The sequence below is a fragment of the Podarcis erhardii genome (genome assembly GCF_964252035.2).
Source record: "Podarcis erhardii genome assembly, chromosome: 3".
Classification (NCBI taxonomy): Eukaryota; Metazoa; Chordata; class Lepidosauria; order Squamata; family Lacertidae; genus Podarcis; species Podarcis erhardii.
The window spans coordinates 96,929,565-96,955,857 of NC_138507.1; the positions used below are offsets into that span (position 1 = coordinate 96,929,565).

Sequence of the window (26,293 nt, forward strand, 5' to 3'; positions counted from 1 at the left end):
TCTGTCACTTGTAATTACCAGAGGTGCTACTAGGGTGAACCTATGGCATGCAGATATTTACCTACGTATGCCAAATGTTTTGGGGTTGGTTATGAGCTTGGGAATATTAAATTGGGAGGGTGCTCTAGTTTACTGGGTAGAAACACACTAATTTAAAGACTTTATTTAGAGATTGTTTGGGGTAATTAATGGGGTTATGAAAGAGAGTTGAATTTGATTTGGAGCAGGATTTCTTGCGAAATTAATTGAGGGTAAATGAATTCAAGAGAAGCTGACTTTGAGTGATCTAGGGTGGGGCGAAGATTAACTGAATAATTTATTTGGGGTGATTTGGATAGGAAGTTTGCTGGCTGGCTATGTGAAGTTTAAATTCTAAATGTGTGTTTGTTTAATACACACACAAACTCATTAACAAGCATATGCAAATATATGCCCCTTTGTGTTTTAAGTTCCTAGCAATTTTCCTGCTAATTAGTGTGCCAGACTTGAATGTAGCTTTTTAAGATGTCCAAAATGCCTAGAAAGGTCTGTGAGATGTCTCCCTTGCTCTTGAATCTGTCCTGCCGCCACAAGACCTTGCAATTGCCTGTATGTGCTGTGCAACAACATCTGCGTCCACCGTTGGCCTGTGGCTAGCAATGCTGGCTTACCAGTGGGGGAACTTAGACCTTTGCTGATGTATTACATTTGTTAGCTTCAAGGGATTTTGTATTGGAGTGGGTGTGGCAAGGTTCAGTTGACCAAGCCTGCTTTATCTTTGAGTAAAAATGGTCTAGATGGTTTGTTGTTACCTTTTAAGTCCTTTATTGATGGACTTTTTTTTTTGTTTGTTTAATTTGGTTTACTAGTTGATTTGATTTGGTGTGTGGGTGTGTTGGTGGTCCATTGTTTGAATTCAGCACTTTTATTCAACTTGTTTAGTTTAAACAGCTTTTATAAATTTTGCCATTTTTACCTTCTGTTACATTGTACAGTGGTACCTCGGGTTACATACGCTTCAGGTTACATACGCTTCAGGTTACAGACTCTGCTAACCCAGAAAGATTACCTCAGGTTAAGAACTTTGCTTCAGGATGAGAACAGAAATTGCACAGCGGCGGCGGGAGGCCCCATTAGCTAAAGTGGTGCTTCAGGTTAAGAACAGTTTCAGGTTAAGAACAGACCTCCGGAACGAATTAAGTACATAACCAAAGGTACCACTGTACTTTTATGAGGTTTTGTTCCTTATTAGCCACCACGAATGCTATTTGTAGAAAGGCGGCACACATACTTTTAAAAATACAATGGTGCCCCGCAAGACGAATGCCTCTGTGATGGCCTGGGATTCCGATTCAGAGGATGAACCAGAGGAATCCCAGCCTGCACAGGAGTCCCCGCCTCCAGGGCCGGCTGAACTGGGGCAAGGCCTAGATGCTGAAGAGCCTGCACCTGTGACAGAGCATCAGGAGCTGGCCCCAGGTGAAGCCCTTCTGGCCCCAGAGGGGCTTGACGACTCAGTGGCCACAGGTGAGCCTCCTCCAGGGCCCAGTAACCCTTCGGCCTCTCCTGATCTGCAGAGGCTTAGGGCAGAGAGGCGAAGGGAACTGGTTGCCCCCAGGAGGAGTGCTCGCCTTAAGGCCAGAGGAGGCGGGGCTCCTGGGGGTCGGGACCGCCCCCGGCCTTAGAAGAGGATAAAAGCCCAGTCAGCCTGGCCCCAGGTTGCGGGAGCAACGTCGTTGTTGGCTTTGGACCTTCCTGTGTTCCTGATCCCTGCTTGGCCTCCTGTTCCTGACTATCCGGTGTTCCAGTTCCCAGCTCGGCCTCCTGTTCCAGCGTACCTGTTCCCCGCCCGGCTCCCCGTCTTGGACCTCGCCCCTCTTCGTGTGGACTCTGCTTACACCCACGGTACCTTCCCCCGGGACCAGCACAGTTTGCTCCCGCCACACCCGCACTCCCCCTTAGTTGGGGTGCGTTCGGGAAGAGCCAGAGGCCATGGCTGACCAGGCGGCTGCGCTGGTGGCATTGGCCCAGGAAAACCAGGCCTTGACCCACACCGTTCAGCAGCTAAGCGATGTGGTTGCGGCGCTTCAGCAGCGGTTGGAAGCCTTTCCAGATCCTGGGGCCGACGCCCTAGCTCCAGGCAAGTACCCAGTGGCCTTGCCAGAGAAATTTGATGGGACCCAGGCCAGTTTTCCCATGTTCCTCGCCCAGGCCAAGTTGTACATTCAGGGGCGAGCCCGGAACTTCCCTGACGACCGCACCAAGGTGCATTTTTTAATCAGTTTGTTAAAGGACCAGGCGGCCAAGTGGGCTTTGCCACTGCTCCGGCAAGACTCTCCTTTGCTAACGGACTATGTGGGGTTTTGTAACCACTTAGAGACTGCGTTTGGTAACCCACTGAAGGAGAGCCAAGCCAATCGGGCGATTCGTCGGTTGAGACAGGACAAGTCCACAGCCGCCGCCTACGCCACAGAATTTCGGCTGTTGGCACAAGACTTGTCTTGGAATGACTCTGCACTACGGGACCAGTATCTTGAGGGACTGTCGGACGAGATACTGGACCAGTTGGCCATGATGGATCGTCCCACCACACTGGATACCCTCATTCAGCGGAGCCTGCAGATAGACGATCGGTTGGAGGACCGTCGCCAGACCCGAGACCGCCAGCACTCCCGACTCCTGGCGCCAGTCCTTCCCAGCAGGTCCACGCCCACAGCCGAGTTGCCAGTCGAGCCAACGCCGCTCGGGGCTGCGCGACCTCGGCTCTCCCCCTCGGAGAAGTCGCGGCGTCGGGAGGGGAACCTGTGCCTTTACTGCGGTGGGGGTGGACATTACGCCCGTTCCTGTCCCGAGAAGCTACCAGTCGCAGGGAAACCGCCAACCTCGGTAGCCGAAGGCCCTAGCAACGTGGGGTCCCAAACCATGCAAGAAGGGCCCTCACCAGTAGAATTGCGACATCTCATGGTACCGGTGCGTCTCTACCCTCCAGGTGGGCCCTGGATTCTTACCCACGCTTTGGTAGATTCGGGGGCAACCCGCTCCTATATGGACGCTGCCTTTGCCGCGCATCATCAGGTGCCACTTCAGAACAAGCCAGAACCGGTACAGGTGGAGGCAATTGACGGACGGCTCCTGCGTTCGGGTGCCGTCACTCGGGAGACCCAGCCCTTGGTCCTGTGTCTCCAGCAGCACCGGGAGGTGCGAACCTTGGACATTGCCTCCATGCCCCGGTTCCCCCTGGTGCTCGGAATGGACTGGCTAGAGGCTCACAACGTTCAGATTGACTGGGTCAAACGGACCGTACACTTCCCAGATCCATGTTCCCATGCTCAGTCGCAGATGCTAGCGGCCGCACCCACGGAGGAGGCAGCACCCACGCTCCCAGCCGTGTACCGGGACTACCAAGACGTGTTCGAGGAACGGGGGGCAGACCAGCTGCCGCCGCATCGGTCTTTTGACTGCGGCATAGACCTCCAGCCCGGAGCGCCCCTACCGGTGAGTCGCTTATACTCTCTAACAGAGCCAGAGCGCGAGGCTTTGCAGGACTTCTTGCGCAAGAACCTGGAGCGTGGGTTCATTAGGCCTTCCACCTCGCCTACTGCGGCACCAGTGCTCTTTGTTAAGAAGAAATGTGGGGAACTCCGTCCTTGCCATGATTACCGAGCCCTAAACAAAATCACCATCCCAGACCGGTACCCCTTGCCCCTTATTTCGGAGTTGCTGGAGCGGGTGCAAGGGGCACAGGTGTTCACCAAGCTGGACCTCCGGGGGGCCTACAACTTGATTCGGATCCGAGCCGGGGATGAGTGGAAGACAGCGTTTGGGACCCGGTACGGGCAGTTCGAATACTTGGTTATGCCTTTTGGTTTATGCAACGCGCCTGCTGTGTTCCAACGCTACATCAACCACGTGTTCCAGGATTTGTTAGACAAGTACGTGGTGGTGTACTTGGATGACATACTGGTTTACTCCCGTGACCCGGCTCGCCATGAGGGACATGTCCGGACCGTGCTGCAGCGCTTGCGTGAGCACCGTTTGTACGCAAAGCTCAGCAAGTGCGAGTTCCATCAGCGGACTGTGGACTTCCTTGGTCACCGGCTCTCTCCAGATGGGGTGCAGATGGACCCTGGGAAGGTGGCAGCGGTTTGAGAATGGGCGGCACCCCGGAACCGCAAGGACCTACAGCGTTTCCTGGGGTTCGCCAACTACTACCGGACCTTCATCGCAGATTATGCTCAGCGCACCACCCCGTTGACCCGGCTACTGCGCCCAAAGACGCCGTTTTCCTGGGACGAGGAGGCAGAGGAGGCGTTCCAGGGGTTGAAGGCCTGTTTCCAGAGGGCGCCGATCTTACAACATCCTGACCCCTCTCGACCCTTTGTGGTGGAGACCGACGCCTCCAGTACGGCTCTCGGTGCCGTCTTGTCTCAACAGAATGGACCTGAAGCGCCACTCTTGCCCTGTGCCTTCTATTCCCGCCAGCTCCTACCAGCGGAGCGTAACTATACTGTGTGGGAGCGGGAACTACTGGCCATCAAGGTGGCCTTTGAGGTCTGGCGCCACCATCTTGAGGGGGCACGACATCCGGTGGAGGTGAGAACCGACCACCGGAATCTGGAGTACCTCCAGACCACCCGCAAGCTGAACCAAAGACAGATCCGGTGGGCGTTGTTCTTTTCCCGGTTCCAGTTCCGGATCCGCTATATCCCTAGCTCTCAGAACCAGAAGGCAGATGCCCTGTCCCGGAAACCTGAAGACAACGCAGACACGGTACAGCAAGCAGAACCCACCACGATCCTACCTCCAGCTGCGTTCCTGGCCACCCAGGAGGCGGAACCACTGCAGGCTCGGGTGCGGGAACAGCAGCGGGTCGACGCTTGGGCCCAGGAACGACTCCGGGAGCTGGCTGAAGGGTCCAGCCCACAGTATCCGGGGCTGGTCCTGCATCAGGGCCTTCTGCTGCACCACGGCCGTCTGTACATCCCGCCAGGGCCACTGCGGCTGGAGGTTCTCCGGATGGCCCATGATGCCCCAGCAGCGGGGCACTTTGGACGGTATCGGACCACCCATCTGGTCAGTCGTGAGTTTTGGTGGCCCCGCCTGAAGGCCGACGTGGCTCGCTACGTTGCTGGTTGTGATGTCTGCCGGCGCGCCAAGGGTCCTACCGGGCGACCCCCCGGCCTACTTCAGCCATTGCCAGTTCCACCGCGCCCTTGGCACACGGTTTCATTGGACTTTGTAGTGGACTTACCCCCGTCTCGTGGCTGTACCTGCCTTCTAGTGTTCTCCGACCATTTCACCAAGATGGTGCACTGCACCCCCTGCCCATCTGTACCCACAGCCAAGGAAACCGCTCAGCTGTACCTTCAGCATGTCTTCCGCCTGCATGGCCTACCAGAGCGCGTGGTGTCCGACCGGGGCGTTCAGTTCACATCCCGGTTCTGGCGAGCATTACACCAGACCCTCGGGACAGAGGTCTGCCTCTCGTCAGCCTACCACCCACAGACCGATGGCCAGACGGAACGGGCGAACGCGGTGCTGGAGCAGTACCTCCGGTGTTACTGCAGCTACCAGCAGGATGACTGGGTCGACCACCTGGCATTGGCGGAGTTCGCCTACAACAACGCGGTGAATGCATCCACCCAGCAGACCCCGTTCCAGGCCAGTTACGGTTATCATCCACGGCTGTTTCCAGATGTGCTGCCGGCATCCGCAGTCCCGGCGGTGACGGAGTGGCTTCAAGAGCTCCAGTCCCAGCAACAGCTTTTGGTGGAGCAACTGCACCAGGCCAAGGAAGCGTACAAAGCCCAGGCCGACCGCCACCGCCAGGTGGGGCCGGAACTTCGCGTCGGTGACCTGGTTTGGCTCTCCACTCGCCACCTCCACCCCTCTCGACCTTCGCGGAAGTTGGACGCCCGCTTCAACGGCCCGTTCCCTATCGTGGACCAAGTCTCTCCTGTAGCATTCCGTCTCCGGTTACCCGCAACCCTGAAGGTTCACCCGGTCTTCCACAGGTCCCTGCTGAGTCCGGTGGCCCCACCCGACGAGTTCCACCCGAACCGTCCCCGTCCGCAGCCAGTGTTGGTTCAGGGAGAGCCTGAGTATGAGGTGGAACGCATCCTGGACTCCCGATACCGCAGGGGAAAGCTGCAGTATCTCATTGACTGGAAGGGGTATGGACCGGAGGACCGTTCCTGGGAACCAGCGGCCAACGTCCACGCACCTGCCTGCCTCCGAGAGTTCCATGCGACGTACCCCGGCAAGCCGGGTCCGGACCCTCGGTTGAGGGGGGGGCCTGGGAGGGGGGATGGTGTGATGGCCTGGGATTCCGATTCAGAGGATGAACCAGAGGAATCCCAGCCTGCACAGGAGTCCCCGCCTCCAGGGCCGGCTGAACTGGGGCAAGGCCTAGATGCTGAAGAGCCTGCACCTGTGACAGAGCATCAGGAGCTGGCCCCAGGTGAAGCCCTTCTGGCCCCAGAGGGGCTTGACGACTCAGTGGCCACAGGTGAGCCTCCTCCAGGGCCCAGTAACCCTTCGGCCTCTCCTGATCTGCAGAGGCTTAGGGCAGAGAGGCGAAGGGAACTGGTTGCCCCCAGGAGGAGTGCTCGCCTTAAGGCCAGAGGAGGCGGGGCTCCTGGGGGTCGGGACCGCCCCCGGCCTTAGAAGAGGATAAAAGCCCAGTCAGCCTGGCCCCAGGTTGCGGGAGCAACGTCGTTGTTGGCTTTGGACCTTCCTGTGTTCCTGATCCCTGCTTGGCCTCCTGTTCCTGACTATCCGGTGTTCCAGTTCCCAGCTCGGCCTCCTGTTCCAGCGTACCTGTTCCCCGCCCGGCTCCCCGTCTTGGACCTCGCCCCTCTTCGTGTGGACTCTGCTTACACCCACGGTACCTTCCCCCGGGACCAGCACAGCCTCGCAAGACGAAAAACCCGCTAGACGAAAGGGTTTTCCGTTTTGGAGGCGCTTCGCAAAACGAATTTCCCTATGGGCTTGCTTCGCAAGACGAAATGTCTTGTGAGTTTTTCCGACTTTTTTCCCCTCCCCCCCCCTTTTTCTAAGCCGCTAAGCTGCTTATCCGCTAAGCTGATAAGCCGCTAAAAGCCGCTAAAAGCCGCTAATAACGCTAATCTGCTAAGCCGTCAATGGGCTTGCTTCGCAAGACGAAAAAACCGCTGGACGAAGAGAATCGCGGAACGGATTCTTTTCGTCTTGCGAGGCACCACTGTAGTAAAATGAATAAATATACCATTATGTGGTGCAAATGAAAATAAGCCTCGTACTCTTCCCCACAGACTACTTAAGGCTGCTTGAAATCTCACAGCTCAAATGTTATTTGTATTTTCAAGGTTTGGTCGGTCAATTCTGCAGGCCGGACTGCTAGCAGCTGGACCCAATGTAAGACAGGCCCAGCCCCTCCTCAAGGACTTCATGCACCTCTGTTTGATACAGTGGCATCTACTTCAGCTGTGGTGAAAATCAGTCCTCCTCTTAAGCCAAATGGAATAGTCAGTCTCTACAGGCTGTTCTCAAACAACACAAAGGGAAAGGATATGGTGGTGAGTTTTCATCAGACAAATTCTTCTTTTGAGCTGATAAGAATATTTGCTGTTTGATTGTTAGGAATCTCCACTGATGTTAAAAAAAAAAAAAGCAGCAGCACTATGTTTGATTTCATTCCTTTACTCTGCAAATAGGAAAAGGACCACATTTCCAGTGTGGTTTGCTGTGCAATGTTCTGTCCTTTTTTCAGGGCCAGATTTAGGCTTGATGAGGCCCTAAGCTACTGAAGGTAATAGGGCCCTTTATATGTCTAGCTGTCCTTTGTCAACAACAAATTGTCGCTGTTTTTTGTGTTGAATATATGCTATATGGTAATTTATGGACCTACACAACACAAAACACTGTTGCTGTATGTAGGTTTTATTTTATTTGTTTTTCATCTTATATTTTGGAAATGTACACCCAGTTTTTTTCCCTTTTAATTTTTGGGGGGGGGCCTCAAGAAAGTGGGGCCCTAAACTATAGCTTGTTTAGCTTATACGTTAATCCGGCACTGCCTTTTTCTTATCAGCTGTCAGAAGGAACAGCGACTCAACAAACCATCCACGGCCTGAGGCCTTTTACCACTTATTCTGTTGGGGTCGAAGCCTGTACCTGTTTCAGCTGCTGCAGCAAAGGACCCGTGGCACATGTCACCACACAGCCAGCTCCACCCTCACAGCAGCCTCCTCCCTTCATTCACAGCATGACCTCAAGGAATGCTTCTTTGCAGTGGGATGCACCTCGGGAACCCAATGGCATTGTAAGAAGGTAACTGCTAGGATATACTTGGTATTGGAACTAACATCTGTGCTGGCTGGGCTGACTCTTCAGTTGATTTTCAAATGTCTGTCTTCCATTTTCTAGTCAACTTTAACAGCATTCACACCTGACACCAATAATAGGAAAGAGGCTAAAGGGTTTTTATTTTTTGTAAGTGACGTGAAGGAAATGACTCGGGATTTCAAAGACTGCCTAAGGAACACAATGCCCATTAATGTTAAAGAGCCTTATAAAATGGAATCTCCTTGTAGGAGATGTTGGAACTCAGTTTTACTCAGAGTAAACCCATTTGGATTAATGAACATGACTAAGTTTGGTCCATTAATTTCAGAGGGTGTACTCTGAGTGACACTTAGTTGAGTGTACGCATTGCCCTCAAAACAAACTGGAATCCTAGCAATCAGTGTTTGGTGGGAAGAAGAACAGACTGAATCTGGTTGCTCCATCCAAACAGCTGGTTGGTGAGATTCCAAATGTTTATCTGCAGCCATGGTTGCTAGACTTGGCTGGAGACTATGTGCCACACCCTTTCACCAACATGGGGAAGGCGTTATTGGTTTGATTTCTTCTTGTTTTTCTTATGTATTTTGTGTTTTTTATCTTGTATTTCTGTGTTGTGAACTTCCCTGAGAGCTATGGATGAAGGGCAATATACAATTTTAACAACAACAAGGGATATACAGGCAATGACCTACCATTCACATATAGCCAAATTAGAGGCTTATAGCTTAGTAAACCCTCACCATCACGGTGATTACAGCATATGAACTAGCAAATACAAAAATAAAATAAAATAAAATAAAATCAGTGTCTTGTTGATGCCACCAAACTTAATTTTCCTTAGACAAATCAAGAATGAATATCAGTGCCTAAGAAAACTAGGCAAATTAATTATCTGTTCCTTTGGAACTGACAGTCTTGGAAAAATCCCAGGCATATAGATACTAGCTGTCTACAAATCAACATAGACCTTTTCTTCTTCTTGCCCTTGCCCTCCCCCTCCCCCGCTGCACTGTTTACCATCTAGCCTCCCCCCTACCATCTAGTTTGGAAAACTCAAAACCCAACACACTATTTTGTGACATGGATTTTAGAAATTTGTTGTTGGTGTGCCAGAATTTGTAACATTTTCCCAGACTTATAATGTATTAGGGTCTAAGCATTTGTAAATAGGATGCTGGCACTAAGGATCTGGAGAGACCCCTAGACATGCAGGTCTAGTTACCTTAAAAAGTTATCACTTCAATATTTTCAATACTGGCATACAGTTGAGTTTTCAATAATCATTGTAAGATGCTCTGGGATGCCCTGGCCAAGATAAAATGACTAGAAAATTCAAAACATCATCATCAATTAATGTAGAATATTGTTAAAATATTGAATGTGATGTGCAGAGTTCTGCAGCAATTGCAACTTAATTAAGTTGAGAGCAGGTCCTTGTGTTTGACCAGCATCAAGACACATAAGCAGGAAAGGTAAGCTTGTGTTTACCTGCTAATTGTGGCTTATCAGTGCTTCCGTCTTTTCCTCCAGGTATGAACTCCACATGCACACATCCTGCCCTTCCTATTTGCAGCCAAGAGAAGCAGCTTGCAAACTTGGCCCTATTGAAGTGAAATACGCGGGAGATGGCCAACGCTCCAATGTGAGTGATCTACAGCCTTATACAACCTACAACCTGAGGGTGGTGTCTTACAATTCAGTAGGAAGCACTGCTTCAGAATGGATCAGCTTCACTACCAAAAAAGAAGGTGAGTTAATACAGGAGAGTATAAGAAATGTGTTCTGCCACTTTATATGCTTAGAGCATGAATGGGAACGTGTGACCCTCCTGATATTGTTGAACCACAACTCGCATTATCCTTGGCCATTGATCACTGCGGCAGGCACTGGCATGTTTAGTTTTACTGTATCTTGATCATTATGGTTTTTAATCATCTCTATGGTTGCGGCAAACCATTTGGGGTTCATGCCATGGTGTGTAAGCATTCTCCTGTCTTAGCATCTTTACAATGGTGGAGACGGCAAAAGAGTGTGGTACATGGGGGAAGGGGACAGTGAGGAGCAATCCATCTATTTCATTTCAAAGAGCAAGTGATAAGAGCTGGTAGGAGCAATTTACCAAAGCAATGTCCCTCCACCAACTTCACACTAGAGGCTTACATTAATCAACCATTGGTAAGCAAAATAATGGCAGTCCAAATAATGCTATTATAGCTATATTGGTTGGCTTGCCTTTGAATACCTTTATTTGGTGAAGACTGCCTTTTTCTTTTCTTTTTTGGCTGGACATTTATTTCAACACATTCCTATTAACTCAGTGTTAAAGTTACTGAAAATTAGTGATCTGAAAAGCAGACTTCTCTGCAGCTTTACAACAATGGGTTTGCAATGAAAGGTTGGCCTCCTAGGAGCCATCATTACAGGTCACACTGATTATATAGTCTAGTTAGTTAATTGCTGTATTAATTTATTCAGCTTGTTAACTCCATCAGCTCCTCGGGTCTCTTGTATGTGCACCCTGGGTTCTTTGTTTCTCTTTCCTCGGTAGGTTCTGAAACACATAATTTAAAAGAAGGAGTCACTGACTTGTAGGCTTTCTTCTTTTCTTTAGCGCAGAGCCAGAATCATGACAAATGAACATGCCCACCTTCATCTAACACAGTATTTCAAGAAGAGTGTTTGATTATATACTTATGCATGATGCTATTGATTAATTATCTGGAGCAGTGAAATAGATGGCTATTTGCAATACTCTCTAACTATTTTTGAAAGTAATTTTTTGAGAGGAAAAATCAAAAGAATAAAAATGAATGGATGCCAAAAGACATAATTTATTCTTGAATGAATATAGTTTGGAGGGGGGAGTTAACTCCATTGACAGTTTTAGATTACATTACCTTAAATATTAATTCAATATGAAAAATGGCTTCCTTGTGTATTTAATAATATTAAAGATCATTAACAGCTCTAGACGTATTCAATGTTCCTGGCACATTTATGTGAATGCTCACAATTCCAGCAATTGCAATTTGCAAATTTTCAAGTTGTGATGAGTTAGTACTGTCCAAGTGGACGGTTCTGATCCTTTCACACATTCTGCATAACATTATTTTATTTGTTTGTTTGTTGTTTGTTTATTAAGACATTTATATACTGCCCTTTACCAAAAGGCCACATGGCAGTTTGCTAACATAATTATTGCACAGCACAAAAACTGAAAAGCAATTATTTCTGTACAACTAATTAAAAAAGCAGCAGCAGCAAACCACTCATAAATTACTTCAGGCACCATTCCCTTCATCCTGCCTGCTGAGGCAGGTATGTCTTCACCTGTTTCCTAAAGGAAAACAATGATGTGACTAGATGCATCTCAGTGGGGAGAGTGTTTCCCAGACCACCCAAAGATTTGGATTGTCCAAACAGCAGTGCATTTTTTGCAAACGCTATTTAAGAGTATGTGTTCTCTCTGAAATATTTTATGTGTGAAATAGTTCATGATCAATCTTGCTTTATACCTAGAACTTAAGTTTAAGTTTTATGGAAGTTTATTATGTTATTGTGTCTGTATTAGGTGCTATGCCTCTTCTCTTTTTGCTCACCTACCCCCTCACCAAAGCCAACATTACCCTTACTCCCCAAGTTCAATCCTCTCCCTGCAGAGCTTGCAAAAACCACCCCTCCCTTCTTCCCTCCCTTCTTCTCTTACTTAGACTTTGTCAAACCTCTACAACTTGCCTGGGTTGCTCGCTTGCTTGCTTGCTTTCTCACCTAGGCAAGCCACCCCCTTCCCCTTCTCTCTCCTTGCCAAAGTCACCTCCCCTTTCCCCCACAATCCAGTGCTCCTGCCGCCACGCTGAGCTCCCCACACTTGTCATTTCCCTTTTGGTAAGCAGCAGTGACTCACAGTTTTGGGAAGCCCCACCCATGTCACCTTACCAGCAAATTGCTGCATAGCTCACAAAAAAAATCTGTTAAAAAATCCCTGCTTTTATACTTGTTTGATGGGTCATGTTGACTTCCCACCTGGGTCACCTACTGGCCTGACCACCCTTCTCCATCTCCCTCCTCCTCAGCCTCCAACACTGCTAAGGTGGTCCATCAGCTCTGAGAACCCAGCTTGCCTTCACGCTGTATTTTGCAGTGCTACCTGTCAGCAGCCACACAAAATGCAGTTTGATGACATCCTTACAATTTTATTGTATGTATAGATACGGGGGAAGGCCCATTCTGGCTGAAATGCATGTGACACCAACAAGTGCAGTACTCTTCAGCAACATTCTTCCTTCATAACTGTACAGAAAATATGTGTGTCCCCATGTACTTATGGGAGCAGCCACCCCCTCCCCCCCCCAGTGTTCCTGATACAGTCAAACCTCGGTTCTTGAACCACTCCGGTTTTTTTACATTTCAGCTCCTGAACGCCAAAAACCTGGAAGTAAATACTCCGGTTTTTGAACGTTTTTCAGAACCCGAACATCTGACATGGCTTCTGCTTGAATGCAAGAAGCTCTTGCAACCAATTGGAAGCTGTGCCTCAGTTGTCGAATATTTCAGAAGTCGAACGGTCTTCTGAAACAGATTACGTTCGACAACCAAGGTTTGACTGTAGCCTTACAGAGGCCTGGGTACATGGGAATAGTCATCCTTTTCTCTCTACAATAGGTAACATCACTGGATCTGGGAGAAAGCCAAGGTCAAACAGGCAAGAAGTAGGCAAGGATGTGAGAGTCAGGGTTGAGCAAAGTAAAGGAAACAAGTGTTGAAAAGCAGATTCAAGGAAGTTCAGGACCTGCTCTTTGGCAGGTTCAAACCAGGAAGCTCTAGCTGGAGCTGTCAGTCATCTTCCTATCAGCCTCCTTATGGAAGCTCCTGGGAAGGTGGATCCAAAGACAACAGAGCAGCTTGTGACTTCAGGTGAGCTTGTTGAATTGCATTAAAATGATTATTCCTGGCACTAACAAGTGGTCCTCTAAGGATTATTATTGAATAAATGTATGTGAAAAGTCCTGAACATTACTACACATTAGTATCCTCCAACTGCAGCAGCCCACGTGCTCATATCGTGTCTTCCTGCTCCATAGCAGAGTGTGAAAATGGCTCTAGATCTTATACAGATGTGTTTAATCTCTAAAAACTAAAGAGGCATTTATAAAAAAAAGGACACTCTTTTTCTGTCTGTTTTCTTCTGCCAGTACCTCAGTACGAATCTCCATTTACAGTTGTCAGCAATTTATCCACTCTCTACCTTGACTGGAGTCACACCTTCTCACTGAATGGGCCGCTGAAGGAATATGTGCTAATGGAGGGAGGGCAACGCATCTACAGCGGCTTTGACACCACTCTGTATCTGCCAAGGACATCCGACAAAAGTCAGTTTGAGTTTCACAATTCTGTTTCTGGCTAATGCGTCACATATATATCTAGTTTTATGAGGTACCTTTATACAATTTGCACTCCACCTTTTGGATCAACTGAACCTCAAGGCAGCAACCTATAGAGTGATTTCCAAGTGATACTCAGAGTAGACCTACTGGAAATCAGTGGTCTCAAATTAAGAACATAAGAAGAACCTGCTGGATTGGGCCAGTGGCCCATCTACTCTGCACCCTGTTCTCCCAAGGCCACTCTCCCCTCCTGCGGTATCAAGCAACTTGTATTCAGAAGCATCACTGCCTCTGAGGGAGGAGGTGGAGCATAGCTATCATGGCTGGTATCCATTGATATGATGTATCCTCCATGGAATAACTTGCATTAGTGTTGTTGGAGTACATGCAAAGAGACAGTTGACATTTGTAGCTATCTTAGATTGGGGATGGAGGGTATCTATCAGCATGTGCAGACCAAAGCAAATTGAGGCCTCCTCTCCTTGAGCACTGGAGTACTGCTAGCAATAAAACCCCCTGGGCCTATCATTAAGTGAAGGAAAAATGGAGATGCAGCTGCTTCACTATGCATTAAATGCAACATGTACCTTGACCCTGAATTAACATTACTTAGCTAACAGGCTGGTGAGGTGTGAGGGGTACTTAAGACTTCTGTTGTCAGATGAAAGGGAAAAATACACTCACGCCCCAACAGACTGCTGGGAAATGTGGTTTTCGGGCCTTAGAAATATGGAATCTGTTTGGCAGATTCCTTCATGTGTATAGAGCTGTTCCCTGAATTGAAGCCAAGTAGAGTTTTATGCGGGTGGCGCTGTGGTATAAACCAAACCTAGGGCTTGCCAATCAGAAGGTTGGCGGTTCGAATCCCCGTGACGAGGTGAGCTCCCGTTGCTCGGTCCCTGCTCCTGCCAACCTAGCAGTTCTAAAGCATGTCAAAGTGCAAGTAGATAAATAGGTACTGCTCCAGCAGGAAGGTAAATGGCGTTTCCATACGCTTCTCTGGTTTGCCAGAAGCGGCTTAGTCATGCTGGCCACATGACCCGGAAGCTGTATGCCGGCTCCCTCGGCCACTAAAGCGACATGAGCTAGTGAGGTGTGAGGGGGACTTAAGAGTTGTCCACGACTGGACCTATTGGTCAGGAGTTCATTTACCTTTACCTTTAGAGTTTTATGCAAATATCAGAACATACAATGGGCTCTAGATCAGCTACCTCCTTTATTGCCTATTAAACCCTTTGTTATGCTTCTAGGGCAGCGTAAGAGTATTTCTTTTGGTCCCTTCTCACTTTATGTTCTGCAGACACAGAAAGTCACACCCAAGTCTGAATATTTGCAATATCCTTAGTGGGAAGGCATTAACCATACCACATGCAGTAGTAGTTAAAATACTTAATAGGGAGACGATAAAAGGAGTTTTCCATCTTCAGGAGATGCTGTTTTCATAAAATTTAGAACTTATATGCTAATGGTTACGTTGCAGAGGACAGTCCTATGTTTGAAGGGCTGTTATTCCTCTCTTTCTGAAGGCCCTGCACCCAGCAGGGGAAGAATGACTGGATGCCCTGGATGGCAGGGCCAGCCCATCCGTGAGGCAAGATGAGGCAACTCCCTCAGGTGGCAGGATCCACAGAGGCAGCGCATCCCAATGTAGAACTTTATTCCCCATTCCTTCTTGATGTAGATCTTTACTCACCCCTTCTTCCCTGGTGGGGAGGGAGGAGCCATTTTGTGCTGAAATGTCTTGGGCTGGCCACCCCGACTGTAGGGAAGGGACTCATGAACCTCCAATTGGTGCACTGCACTATGAGCATAGCAAGCAGGCAGGCAGGCAGGCAGGCAGGGGGAAAGGAGGTTTCTGTCAATCAGTGCTGGTGACAGGCCATGCCTCAGGTTTAAGCAGACATATTTAGAAAATTAAATAAGCAGAACAATAAAATGACAGTATAAGAAGTTTGTACAGTGTGCATGTTTTAATCATACAGTGTTGTTCAGCCTATTCATTTCAGGTGTCTTGTACCACTGACCAAGGAAGTGCGGTAACACCGGTGATCAAATACAACACTGCTACAGGAATCGGTAAATTCACAAAGGCTCCTCCTTGCCATTGCGTGCGGATTTGCTGTCAAATATTACTGGTGCACATGGGCTCTGTGTGTATCTCAAATAATGAAGTGATTCAGATCATGATTCTGTGTACCTGGGTGGGATCACACCATTAACAAGGCATTTCAAGGTGGGTTAGATGGACCCCTTAAACTTCCAATTGGCTTTACAGCCTTGGTTTATCCAAAAGCACAAATTTTCCACCTCCCCTCTTATTTTCTGAGAAACAAAGCCAAACTGACTGGAGAAATGGCCAGAGCTTGATAGGGAGAGAGACAGAGGACTCTTTCATTTTGCTGGACACAGTGAGTTGTTTTCCAAGGCCACTCCAAAATCACAGTGATTTAGGGGAAGGGAGGTTTAGGCAAATAATCAGTGTTGTTCTTCATGTGGGTTTTAGTTATGTTTTAGTTATGAGAGCAGGGCATTAGTGGTGGAGTTAGAACACTGGGGTGGCTTGCTTCTTTCCCAATTATTATTATTATTGCCTAACAAACAATTAAAACTCATAGCTTATTTTTTCTTCAGGGAGGGTACTTCCAGGTAGAAAAAGAAACTGCAACTTCTCCCATTAAAAAACAAACAAACAAATAAACAAACAAACAAACATAAAATCGCCTAGCAGGATAGCTCCTATACCCATTTGTTAGAAGCACCTCCTTCATGTCTCCAGTTTTTGAACTGATTGCCCACAAAAGAAACTAGGGGATGGAATATGATTTCTATTTTCAGACCACTACAAGGTAATGTCTGCTCCTGAAAAGTCACCTTTTCAGAGTGGCAGGACCTATGTTCAGGAATTCCCTGCCTCTGCTGAAAATGTTCCGTTGCAGCAAGCCCCTGTTTTACCTTTGTTTAAAATATTTTGTTAACCTTACCTTGTTTTTTAATGATGGTTTGATGCATATTTGTTTTTGATTGTGCTGTTTATTTTAGACATGCTTTATCTAAAATAGACTTTCAGCAAGTGGTTTATAATTTTTTTTTTCAAAAAGAAAGAAAGAATGCACACCCTTTGCTAGAGAGACCAGTGACCCCTTTGAGACTCTTTATTCTATCCTGTTTAAAACTTATTCCTTAAAAAAAGTATTTCCCACCAGACTTCCCTCTTTTAAATCCCCTTCAAGGATTAAATGGACACAGTTGCTGTGGTGTTTTTGGCTTGAGTGCAAGAAAGCTTTTTGCAACATATATTCATGTGAACACACACACACACATACACACACTACCTCCTGATAATTGTTTCAGCTGTTCAAGGTTACGTCGATGAATCAGCCTTCGCTTTTACACACACACACACACACACACACACACACACACACACACAGCCTTCTCTTCCCTGGTAGGTGCCAATGCAGAGGTGATTTCCAACCCAAGCAGCAATGCCAGGGCTTAAAACAGTCTCCAGAGTGCACTAAGCTTTATGATCCAACCCCCTGGCATACTGAGCCACTGCAGCCCCTTGCAAATGAGCAGAGTGTGACAAACAGTCACCAGCATCTTTCCAACACCTTATAAAATCAAATCAGGGGCGAAGCTAGATCACACTACATTTTCTCTCTAAAATAATACGTGCCCACCCTCTTCCTTCCCCAGATATCACAGGCCCTGCGTTAACAACCCCGGGAGATAAGCACGAAGCAGAGGCAAAGCAGGCAACCTTCTACACAGAGCTGTGGTTTGTGGTCCTAATGGCCATCCTTGGCTTGATCCTTTTAGCAGTTCTGCTGTCCCTGATCCTGCAGAGGAAAATAAGCAAGCAGCCGTATGCACGGGAAAGGCCTCCTTTAGTCCCGCTTCAAAAGAGGATGTCGCCGATGAGTGTCTATTCACAAGGAGAGACGCACATGGTACGCTGCTTGGACTGTGAATTGTTTTGCAGGCATGCTCCCCACGTGTGCATGCATGCACGCATTAATGCACGCATGCAGACACCTGCCCACGCATGCACATATAGATGGAGAAGCTTTTTGTCCGAAGGGAAACTGCAGCTTCTGCCCTGGCAGTGACTAGTTCACATTAAGCAATTCTCTCGCAATTTCTCCCTCCACCTAGAGAACATACGCCTTGGGGCAGCCATACAAATGTGAACTAATATAAATGAAGTAATTTGGGGAAATCATAGAACTGCGGGGTTGGAAGGGACTAGGAGGGTCATCTAGTCCAACCCCCTGCAATGCAGGAAACTTGCCCAACCTGGGGCTCAAACCCACAATCCTGAGATTAAGAGTCTCATACTCCTCCAACTGAGCTACCTGGAGAGGCCAGCGGTGTCATCTAAGGCAGCTTCCTATGCTCCAACAGTTAAAGCAAATTCACTAAGCACATGCTTAAGGTTTGCTGCTTGATATGGGGCAGAGGACAAAAGCAGGAGGTCTTTGTGGTATTCTCTCCCCTCTTCCCATAATGTTTCGCCATGTGTACTCATGTCACGTGTTTCGCAACCAGCAGCACAAACTGTTGGAGAAATGCGCTGCCCAAGGAAGGGTGCCTAAATGGTTGACGCGTGACATGGGGCTGTCATATTTGGCTGCAGTTCTACACTGAAACCAAGGGAGTTTTAAAATACTTAGCTTTGGCCAGATGACACCTAAGTAGAGGATAACTCTGCCTACCGCTCAGGATGTGAAACTTGGCAAAGGTACAGTATTTGAAGTGAGAAGCAGCCGCTTTTATCTGTGCCTTGTGCCTTTCTAAAGGGAATCATTGCAGAATTATATTGCTAGCCATTTCCCCCTCTCCCACATGTGCTGTGTTCCCCCCGCCCCCTTCAGACTGCACAGCATGCTTAAATGTTTCTGTCATTTTCGCAGCTCAAGCCTTTGTTAAAAGCCTCTTAAAAGAGCGCAGCAAGTCAACAATTTTAATTTTTATGTGGCCCCTTAAGGACCTGTCAGTGCTATGGCTACTCCTCGAGCATTACCGAGTTAGGGGGCCAAGCGGGGGCCTTAAAGGAAAATGTTTGTGTTTCAACAATGACCCTCAGGAGCTGGGGGATGCTGCTCTCAGCAACATTTCTATGGTGACTCTGGGTGGATTGTAAAGGCTAAATTAGGGCCTGTTTAATCAATTTTAGTTGAGTTTCTGAACTAGTAAAATGAGCTTTGAAAATAGGCTGGTTTGCCTTTTATAGGAATAGTCAGTTGTAGCTGAAAGAAAGGCTCAAGAGCACCAGTAAAAACAAAAACAAAAAACTGAGGATGCAGTTTGATTATAATAAGCCAAAATGTGTGAAAAGTAGGTATTACAATAGGGAGAGAAAAACCTGAGTGTTGTAAATGCTTAATTCAGGCACCCCCTTGTTACAAGGCTGTAAAAAGTTCAATGAAATGGCTTAATAAGCTCTTCTCCCCTATTCTTTGTTCTGCCTTCTAGTCTAGATAGGCCTTTAGGAACATTTGAAGCGGTGTTCTTTCAAGTCAGACCACTGGTCAAGCTAACTTTGTGTTGACTAGCAGTAGCTGCCCAGGGTTTCTGACCTGGATGTTTCCCTGCCCTAATTATAGATGCTGGGGATTGAACCTAAGGCTTTCTGCATGCAAAGGATGTGCTCTACCACTGTGTGGTCTCCTCCTCAAAATACCCAGGATCCTTCCCTTCCTTTGGTCCCACTTAACCTTTGTTAAGGGCAAAGGAATCTGCCTTATACTGAGTAAGACCATGGATGCTGCTGCCTGCAGCAGAAGTAGCCAATGTGATGTCCTTTCGATGATATTGGACTACAACTCCCATCATCCCTAGTCACTTGCCAGACAGTGTGTGGCTAATGGGAACTGGAGTCCAGCAGCATCTGTCGGGTACCATTTTGGGTCCACTACACTGGCTGTCCAGGGTTTCAGACATGACTTTTTCAATGCCACAAGCGGAGATGCCAGGGATTGAACCTGGGACCTTTTGCACACAAAGGCTTTGTGCTACCTCCAAGCTACAACGTTAGCTGCTGGCATTACCAACACTTTGCTATGTTCTCAGTCCCAAACGGGGGGATCTAGAAACCCCCAGTCCACTCGCAGCTCAAATCCAGCTACTGAAAATGAGCTAGGCCTGGGTGGGAGGGGGTCCTCTGGGCCAGTGGTGGAGCTTCATGCTCTGGCAGTGTGTGGTGGAGAGCAGGCGGGGGCGGGGCTGGCCTGTGTCTCTCCCCCCCCCTTCCTTTGCCAGTGCTCTGGGCTATCCCTGCTCACAAGCATCAAGCATGCTGGCAATGCCTCCTGCTGTCCATACATTGAGAAAGGGCCTTATAGGTGGACTGGCATACACATGTATTCCTCCTACACACAAGGGAGGCACCTGGGACAGTCAGATGGCTATCAGTGTATATGTGAGGTCTCTCCTCACACTCACCAAACATGTGGCCAGTGGGTGAATCATCAGCAAGGGGGCAGAAAGAATGGAGAGAGACCCATTTTAAAACAGTGAACTTGAAATTGTTATAGTATATAAGTTTATGCTATTGTGTTCTATATATTACCATTATGGGGTATTTTGTTTATTTGATAAATTTAATTAGTATAGTATAAATTAAAGCAAGCTTGCCCATCGAGATTTGCCAGCTACCTCTGACCTCAAAGGGAAACTAAAAGCATAGACAGGACAACCTTGTTTCTGCTCTGAGTGTGTCAACAGCTGAGAGAGGTTTACATGTAAAAAAGCCGCATTTCCATTCACTCTCTTTTCTAGTTTTCCTTCCCCTTCGCCTTTGGAAGGTTAACTGTCTGAACTGCTGCTCTTTCCCCCATCTCCTCTGTTTTAACTCCTTGTCTTCTCTACTGCCTTGCCTCTCCTCCTTTATTTCCTGCACCTATGATGTTTCAAAAAAAATAATGCAGAAACCCTCTTTCACTGATAATCCCTGCCATCAGCCTCCTCTTGCTACTTCTTTACAAGTCCCTGTCATCTCGTCTTCACAAGTATCACAGAGCTCAGATAAGGTAAGCCTTTGCGATGCATATGTCTGCATAAACATTGAGAAAGATATATTTCTAAACCGCTAGGCAATGTCTTCTTCCTCCATCCCCCCACCCCCACCACTGTATTAGATTGAGGGAGTCGCTCTGTTTTATTATCGCTTTCAAGGTCACCCGGCATAAGGTGCAGATAATTGTAAGTGCAGTTTTTTACACCTAACTCAATTACTGGCTTGAATCTGGAACACTCAGCCACTGCAGTCCCATACAAATGCTAGTGAAACTTGCCTCCGAGAGCAACAAATTGGCTTTCAGTTGCCATAAGCCTTCACTGCAAATACCTTCCCATTTTTCTGACTCGGTATAATGGGGCAATTCCTCAGCTGCTACAGATCAACATCGCTTTGCTTGATGGCACCGGAGTTTCACGGGCTTCCTCCTTGCTGGCTCTGTGGCCCGCGCGGTGCAGACATTCATTGCAAGCTAACCTTCCCGTGGAGCATTTGTCACAGCACCCAGGTCATTTAGAAATGCCATTAATACATTTCTTCCCTTTTTAATCTCAGTTTGAGACGGTTGCCGATACGTCTGAGTCCTCAAGCAGCGTCACTCTCAAAAGCTACACAATGCACGCTGAGGTAGTGATTAGTGCGGGTCCGGCCTGGGTGACCAAGCGCTTGCAATTTTCTTGAGTGTTGGCATGAAAGTCTTTTTGCATGACACTTATAGCGGAAAAGGGGATGGTGCTGAGCATGCTCTTGTGTTGTGTTTCATTGTCCAGGTAATGGAGCAGGTGTGGAACTGGGGTACATAGGCTCAGGCAGAACTAATGGGTTTCTTTAAGAAAATTGAAATTGGGCTGATGCAACAGGGTTGTTGTTTTTTGGAACATAAGAGAGTTGATTTCCATTAAATCACAAACTTGGGATAAGCCACACTTGGGAACCCACGGGAGTTGAAAAGCTGAGTATTTACAGCTAACACAAACAGTCTCAATCCATAACCATAATATCCATATTAAGAGCGTAAGAGCCTGCTGGGTCAGGACAATGGCCCATCTAGTCCAGCAGCCTGTCTCATGGATGGCCAACTAAATGCCTATAGGAAGCCTGTAAACAGGACCCAAACCCAAGAGCGCTATCCCCTTCTGTGGTTTCCAGAAGCTCCTTCGATCTCCTGGGCATGAATGTGAGCAAGTGATTAGTGTGTTAGAGTCAAACCCAGAAGAGCTGCATTTTCATTCAGTAAATCCTTATTTAATCCCAACATCTTCTAGAAGAGCAAGCCATGCTCAGGTTTGCAGGCATGTTTCGAACCTTTCCATTGTCCGAGAGTCTGTCCATTTCTCCCTTTAGAGTGCAATTGGAACCGTTTGGTGTTTTATGTGATAAACTATGTGGCATTGCTTCCTCATCTCTTGGGTTTGCTGTGATTGCAGTGCCTGCTTGTGTCTGTGGGCTTTTTTTTTACAGGGCAGGTCACTGGGAGAGCTATGTGACCAAACTATGAAAGCAGAGAATGTACAAAGCTAGGCATAACCCATATTAGCAGAATCTTTAGAGACCCTACTGATCTACAAGCTTAAACCCCCCAGCAGTCATTCATTAGTGAACCAATGGCCCTGCTCACCTTGCAGGCACTGCTCAGCAAAAGGCTGTTGTTGGAGTGAAATGGGAATTGTGCCGATGACATGCATGTATTGCATGCTTAGTAGGAGATCACCTTGTGAAATTGCATTGCAGAAGGCTATGGTTTCCACAGGGAACAATAGCTGAAGAGAGTGCTAATGATCCTTGCCATGTGTGTTTAATGGTGTTCTGTTATTGGTCATAAAATCTGCTGTGAAGATGGGCTCCTGCAGCATTGTGACATTAACTCTCATCTGGTCATCAGCTAAGGACAGCTGATGGAAACCAGGGGATCATTTTGTAGTGGAAGCCACAGTATGGTGATATATGGTTTGGTAAAAGCTCTTCCTAAGACAACATTTTATTTATTTTGTCTCCTCCTTCCATGCTTCTAGGGATTAGCAGATACAAAAATTCCAGCACCAGTGTCTCCTTTGAGCATGCATAGCAATCAAAGTACTTCCGGCTTTCCAGTACCAAGCCAAAGCCAGATGCAGCGTACTTATTCCCAAGGTTCTCTACATCGGAGTGTCAGTCAGCTTATTGATGTCTACGACAAAAAATCCTTAATAGAAGATACCGTTTGGGATACCATTATTCATGGCCATGACAGTGGTTTGGTAAGTTCTTTTCAAGGGAAGACTGATAAGCTTTGGGGGCCAGTGGCAACTGTAGCATAAAAGCCAGCGGAAAGAGAATGCTAGGAAACCCTCTCCCCCCCCTACAGCTATTAGTAGAGTCATGAATCCCTGCATTCCACCACTTCTGGCCAATAACCCTTTGCTTCCCAAGCTTTCTGTTCCTCTAGCTCCTTTGATACTAATTTATACAGGGCACAGGGAAAGCCCAATTACCTTAAGTTGTACTTACCCACATGCACTGGTCTATAAATATGCCAGCAATTGATGGCCTAGTGTTACAAATGAATGGACCAACTTACATGGTAAGTGTATTTTAATACAGTTGGACATGCATGGAAAGCTTACAAAGACAACTTACCATATGGGAGGAAAACAATATAAGCAAGTTCATTCATTTTTCTAGATTTTGAGTCACATCCTATTAAGAGAGTTAAATTATCTACTTAATTGTTGAAAATTCAGTGTTCCTGAATTAATATTAGAAAGGTGTTGGGAGGCGAAGAGTTTCCGCCATTATGTTCTTTGAACATAAGCCTCTTCAACAACAACAAAAGTAAATTTGTTTGTTTGCTTGTTTATAGTATGTGGATGATGAAGATCTTGTGAGCGCTATAAAAGGCTTCAGTACTGTCACAAAAGAACATACAACATTTACGGACACACCTTTGTGAGTAGTTTTGCTACTGGTATGATGGCATAAGAAGAATATGGAAGGTGTTTTTTCTTCAAGCCATTCTGAACACACTTGCCTTGTTTAGTCATTGAGATGTAATGTGCCTACCAATATGAATTATCTTGATTTTTAATTTTTTTAAACAGCGTCAGTATTACCATATAATACTTGTGATAATGCATTGCTAAGAAGGGTAAGATTTCACCCTACAATGAAGGTTTTATGGAGTAAATTTTATTTATATAGTAAAGTATGTATCATAAAGTTTTAAAAATGTGCACAACTGAGCCAGAAACCTTTATAAACATTTTAAGCTCCACTTACAAAAGTATGAAGGGAAACCATGGTTGGATGAAATGGTCCATTTGTCCAAAATGAGCCACCGCTTATTTATGCTACAACATATATAAAAGTTTGCTTTGAACGTTTCAGTCAAAATGTATTAGTTTCAAAAAGAAACCAGCAAAAAGTAAATTGCGGTTGTTTCATCCCAAACATGAGGGTTTGGGATTGTGTGAATCCAAGTCACCCCTGACTTGTTCCGATACAAGCATTTTCTTCACCCTACCACTTTTGGCACACCAACAGGAGATAGGTCTTGACCTCCCTTGTCTGCATCATCCATTAGCACCATAGTTCTCCTACACCACTTCGGTTTGGTCCTGGGATGTTCCAAAGTACATGGTCAGGGAAGTAGAGAGTTTGATATTTATACAGGTGTATGTTCTTTCTAAAAAAAATGATTACTGAAATAACAGTTTAGTTTGACTCACTTGTACAGTGGAATCTTGGCTCACTAAGAATCCTATTACATACCATGCCGATTTCTTGCATCTCCCTTAAAATATATAAATTTTCCACTACTGTCCTAGCAAATCTTTCATTATCGTTCTTATTCTGCAGTGGTTTGTTTCCCTAGCTATGTGTTGAAATATTTTTGATTGCCCTGAATTGTAGATTGAAATTACAATTATTAGTAGGTCAGTTCCATACCTAGCACTGAGTCCTACTGAATTCTTTGGGATTTAGCCCCAGAAAAGTATATACAGGATTGTAGCCTAAATCGTCCCAAAGAACTGATCTAGGAAGTTAGTAGTTTAGGTATAAGCTACATCACTTTGCATCAATTTTCTTTGATTAAGTTATGTATGTTCTGTGTCAATAGCTAACTTTAGCCGTTGTCTGTAGCAGGTGGTCATCTTATCACTGTTTTGTTAGGCACAGGTTGAAACAAAGGTGTTATGTATCTAGTTTTGTGGGCTGGATGCAAGGTGCTACTATCATGCCACTGATAATAACAAAATTCATTCCCTGAAGCAGTAAGGCAGTTTTCAGTGCTACACTTATCACATGTGCAGATATGTCTTCTGTGGCAAGGGCATAAACATTTCAACCCTACACCAAAATTGAAGATTTGGCTTGGGAAGAACAAGAGTAGAACATCATTTCTAGTAGCAAACTGTTGTATATGTGCTACTGACAATAAAACCATTGTAGTTTTGTCTGTTGATAAGGAAAAGGGAATCACATTTGAACTCAGTCCAAGTGCACTTCAAACCATAAAGTCCCAAAGGACTGGGCCCACCAAAATTTATACAAGTACTCTGGTTAGATGGTTTATGAAATGTAATTTCATTGTGTATTTAGAGCTTTTTCTGTGTTTAATGTTACCAGTTGAAATAGCAGATATTTTCTTTTCTGCCAATATACTTGCGGAGCAAAGGACAAAATACTAAGTTATTTTAAAAGCTGTCTTGTGTATTATTTTTTACACAGAAAAGCAAGCTAAAACTAAGTATTTTTAATTATTATATACAGAAATGTAGTACATTTCAGAATATCTCAATTAATAAATGGTTTTAAACAATATTTTTTATTGGGTTTCTTTGACTCATCTTGGCCTATGGTCCTATTTATTGCTTATATGAGTAGTTTAGGATTACTTTGGACAGACCACTAGCTGGACTTTTTAAGCACTTTTATCCAGAATATTGCTATAAATTAACTATTGCACAAAAGTTAGAATTGCATTGTGCATTGAGATTTGTGGGATTCTGGAGCAGTATTTTGTATAATGTGGATACCATCCCTTGTCATGTCCCTTGGATGTCAGGAGGTTTTTGAAGGTGATTGAGGGCCTAGTGGCTGCTTTTACTGCTGGATTATTTAAGAAGGCGTGTATTTGGTGTTCTGTTAGCCAGGGTATTTGGGTGTCCCCTAGTTGGTCTTGAATTGCGTTGATATGGGCTTGTTATTTTTGCAGAAGTCGGTTAGGTGGTGTAGGCCTTTGGCTTGCCATGTTTTTATTTGGAAGTTTTGGGCTGTGTGATGGGCTGGGGGCTTAGTGGAGATGTGGTTGGGCAAAATTTGCCTACTTTTCCCCCCTTCCTGTGTGATCCTGTTTAGTGTTGTGGGGATTTTCCTTTGTTTGTTTTGGAGGAATGGGTATGCTATGATGGGGGTGCTTCTGATAGTGTCTATCTCAAAGTGTATCCATTGTTTTGACTCGTCTTCTAGAATGTATGGGATTATGCTTTACTGAAAAGAAGGAATGTATAGACAGATCTCAATTGTTCCAGGCCAACTATATGAATGCATGGCACAGGAAGAAAAAGGAATGTAAAAACCTCACAGAAACAGAGAGATATACAAT

The 26,293-nt window shown here is 46.4% G+C and overlaps 1 protein-coding gene across 7 annotated transcripts in view; it reads left to right on the top strand.

Annotated features, from left to right (window-relative positions):
• USH2A (usherin) overlaps positions 1 to 24,064 on the top strand; it is a 437,539-nt gene extending 413,475 nt beyond the window's left edge. Inside the window, exons 65-74 of one of the 7 annotated variants that reach the window (XM_081854411.1) lie at positions 7,326 to 7,535; positions 8,051 to 8,289; positions 9,835 to 10,052; positions 13,497 to 13,673; positions 15,681 to 15,764; positions 17,388 to 17,641; positions 20,621 to 20,722; positions 21,265 to 21,336; positions 22,722 to 22,946; positions 23,549 to 24,064. In XM_081854411.1, coding sequence (XP_081710537.1) covers positions 7,326 to 7,535; positions 8,051 to 8,289; positions 9,835 to 10,052; positions 13,497 to 13,673; positions 15,681 to 15,764; positions 17,388 to 17,641; positions 20,621 to 20,722; positions 21,265 to 21,336; positions 22,722 to 22,946; positions 23,549 to 23,638 — 1,671 coding nt within the window. In that variant the 3' untranslated portion in view covers positions 23,639 to 24,064. Of the gene's footprint in view, positions 1 to 7,325; positions 7,536 to 8,050; positions 8,290 to 9,834; positions 10,053 to 12,966; positions 13,464 to 13,496; positions 13,674 to 15,670; positions 15,765 to 17,387; positions 17,642 to 20,620; positions 20,723 to 20,830; positions 20,895 to 21,264; positions 21,337 to 22,721; positions 22,947 to 23,548 lie in introns of those variants that run through there. The other 6 variants (XM_081854412.1, XM_081854413.1, XM_081854414.1 and 3 more) reach the window with 6 other exon arrangements.
• Positions 24,065 to 26,293: the final 2,229 nt, after the last annotated feature.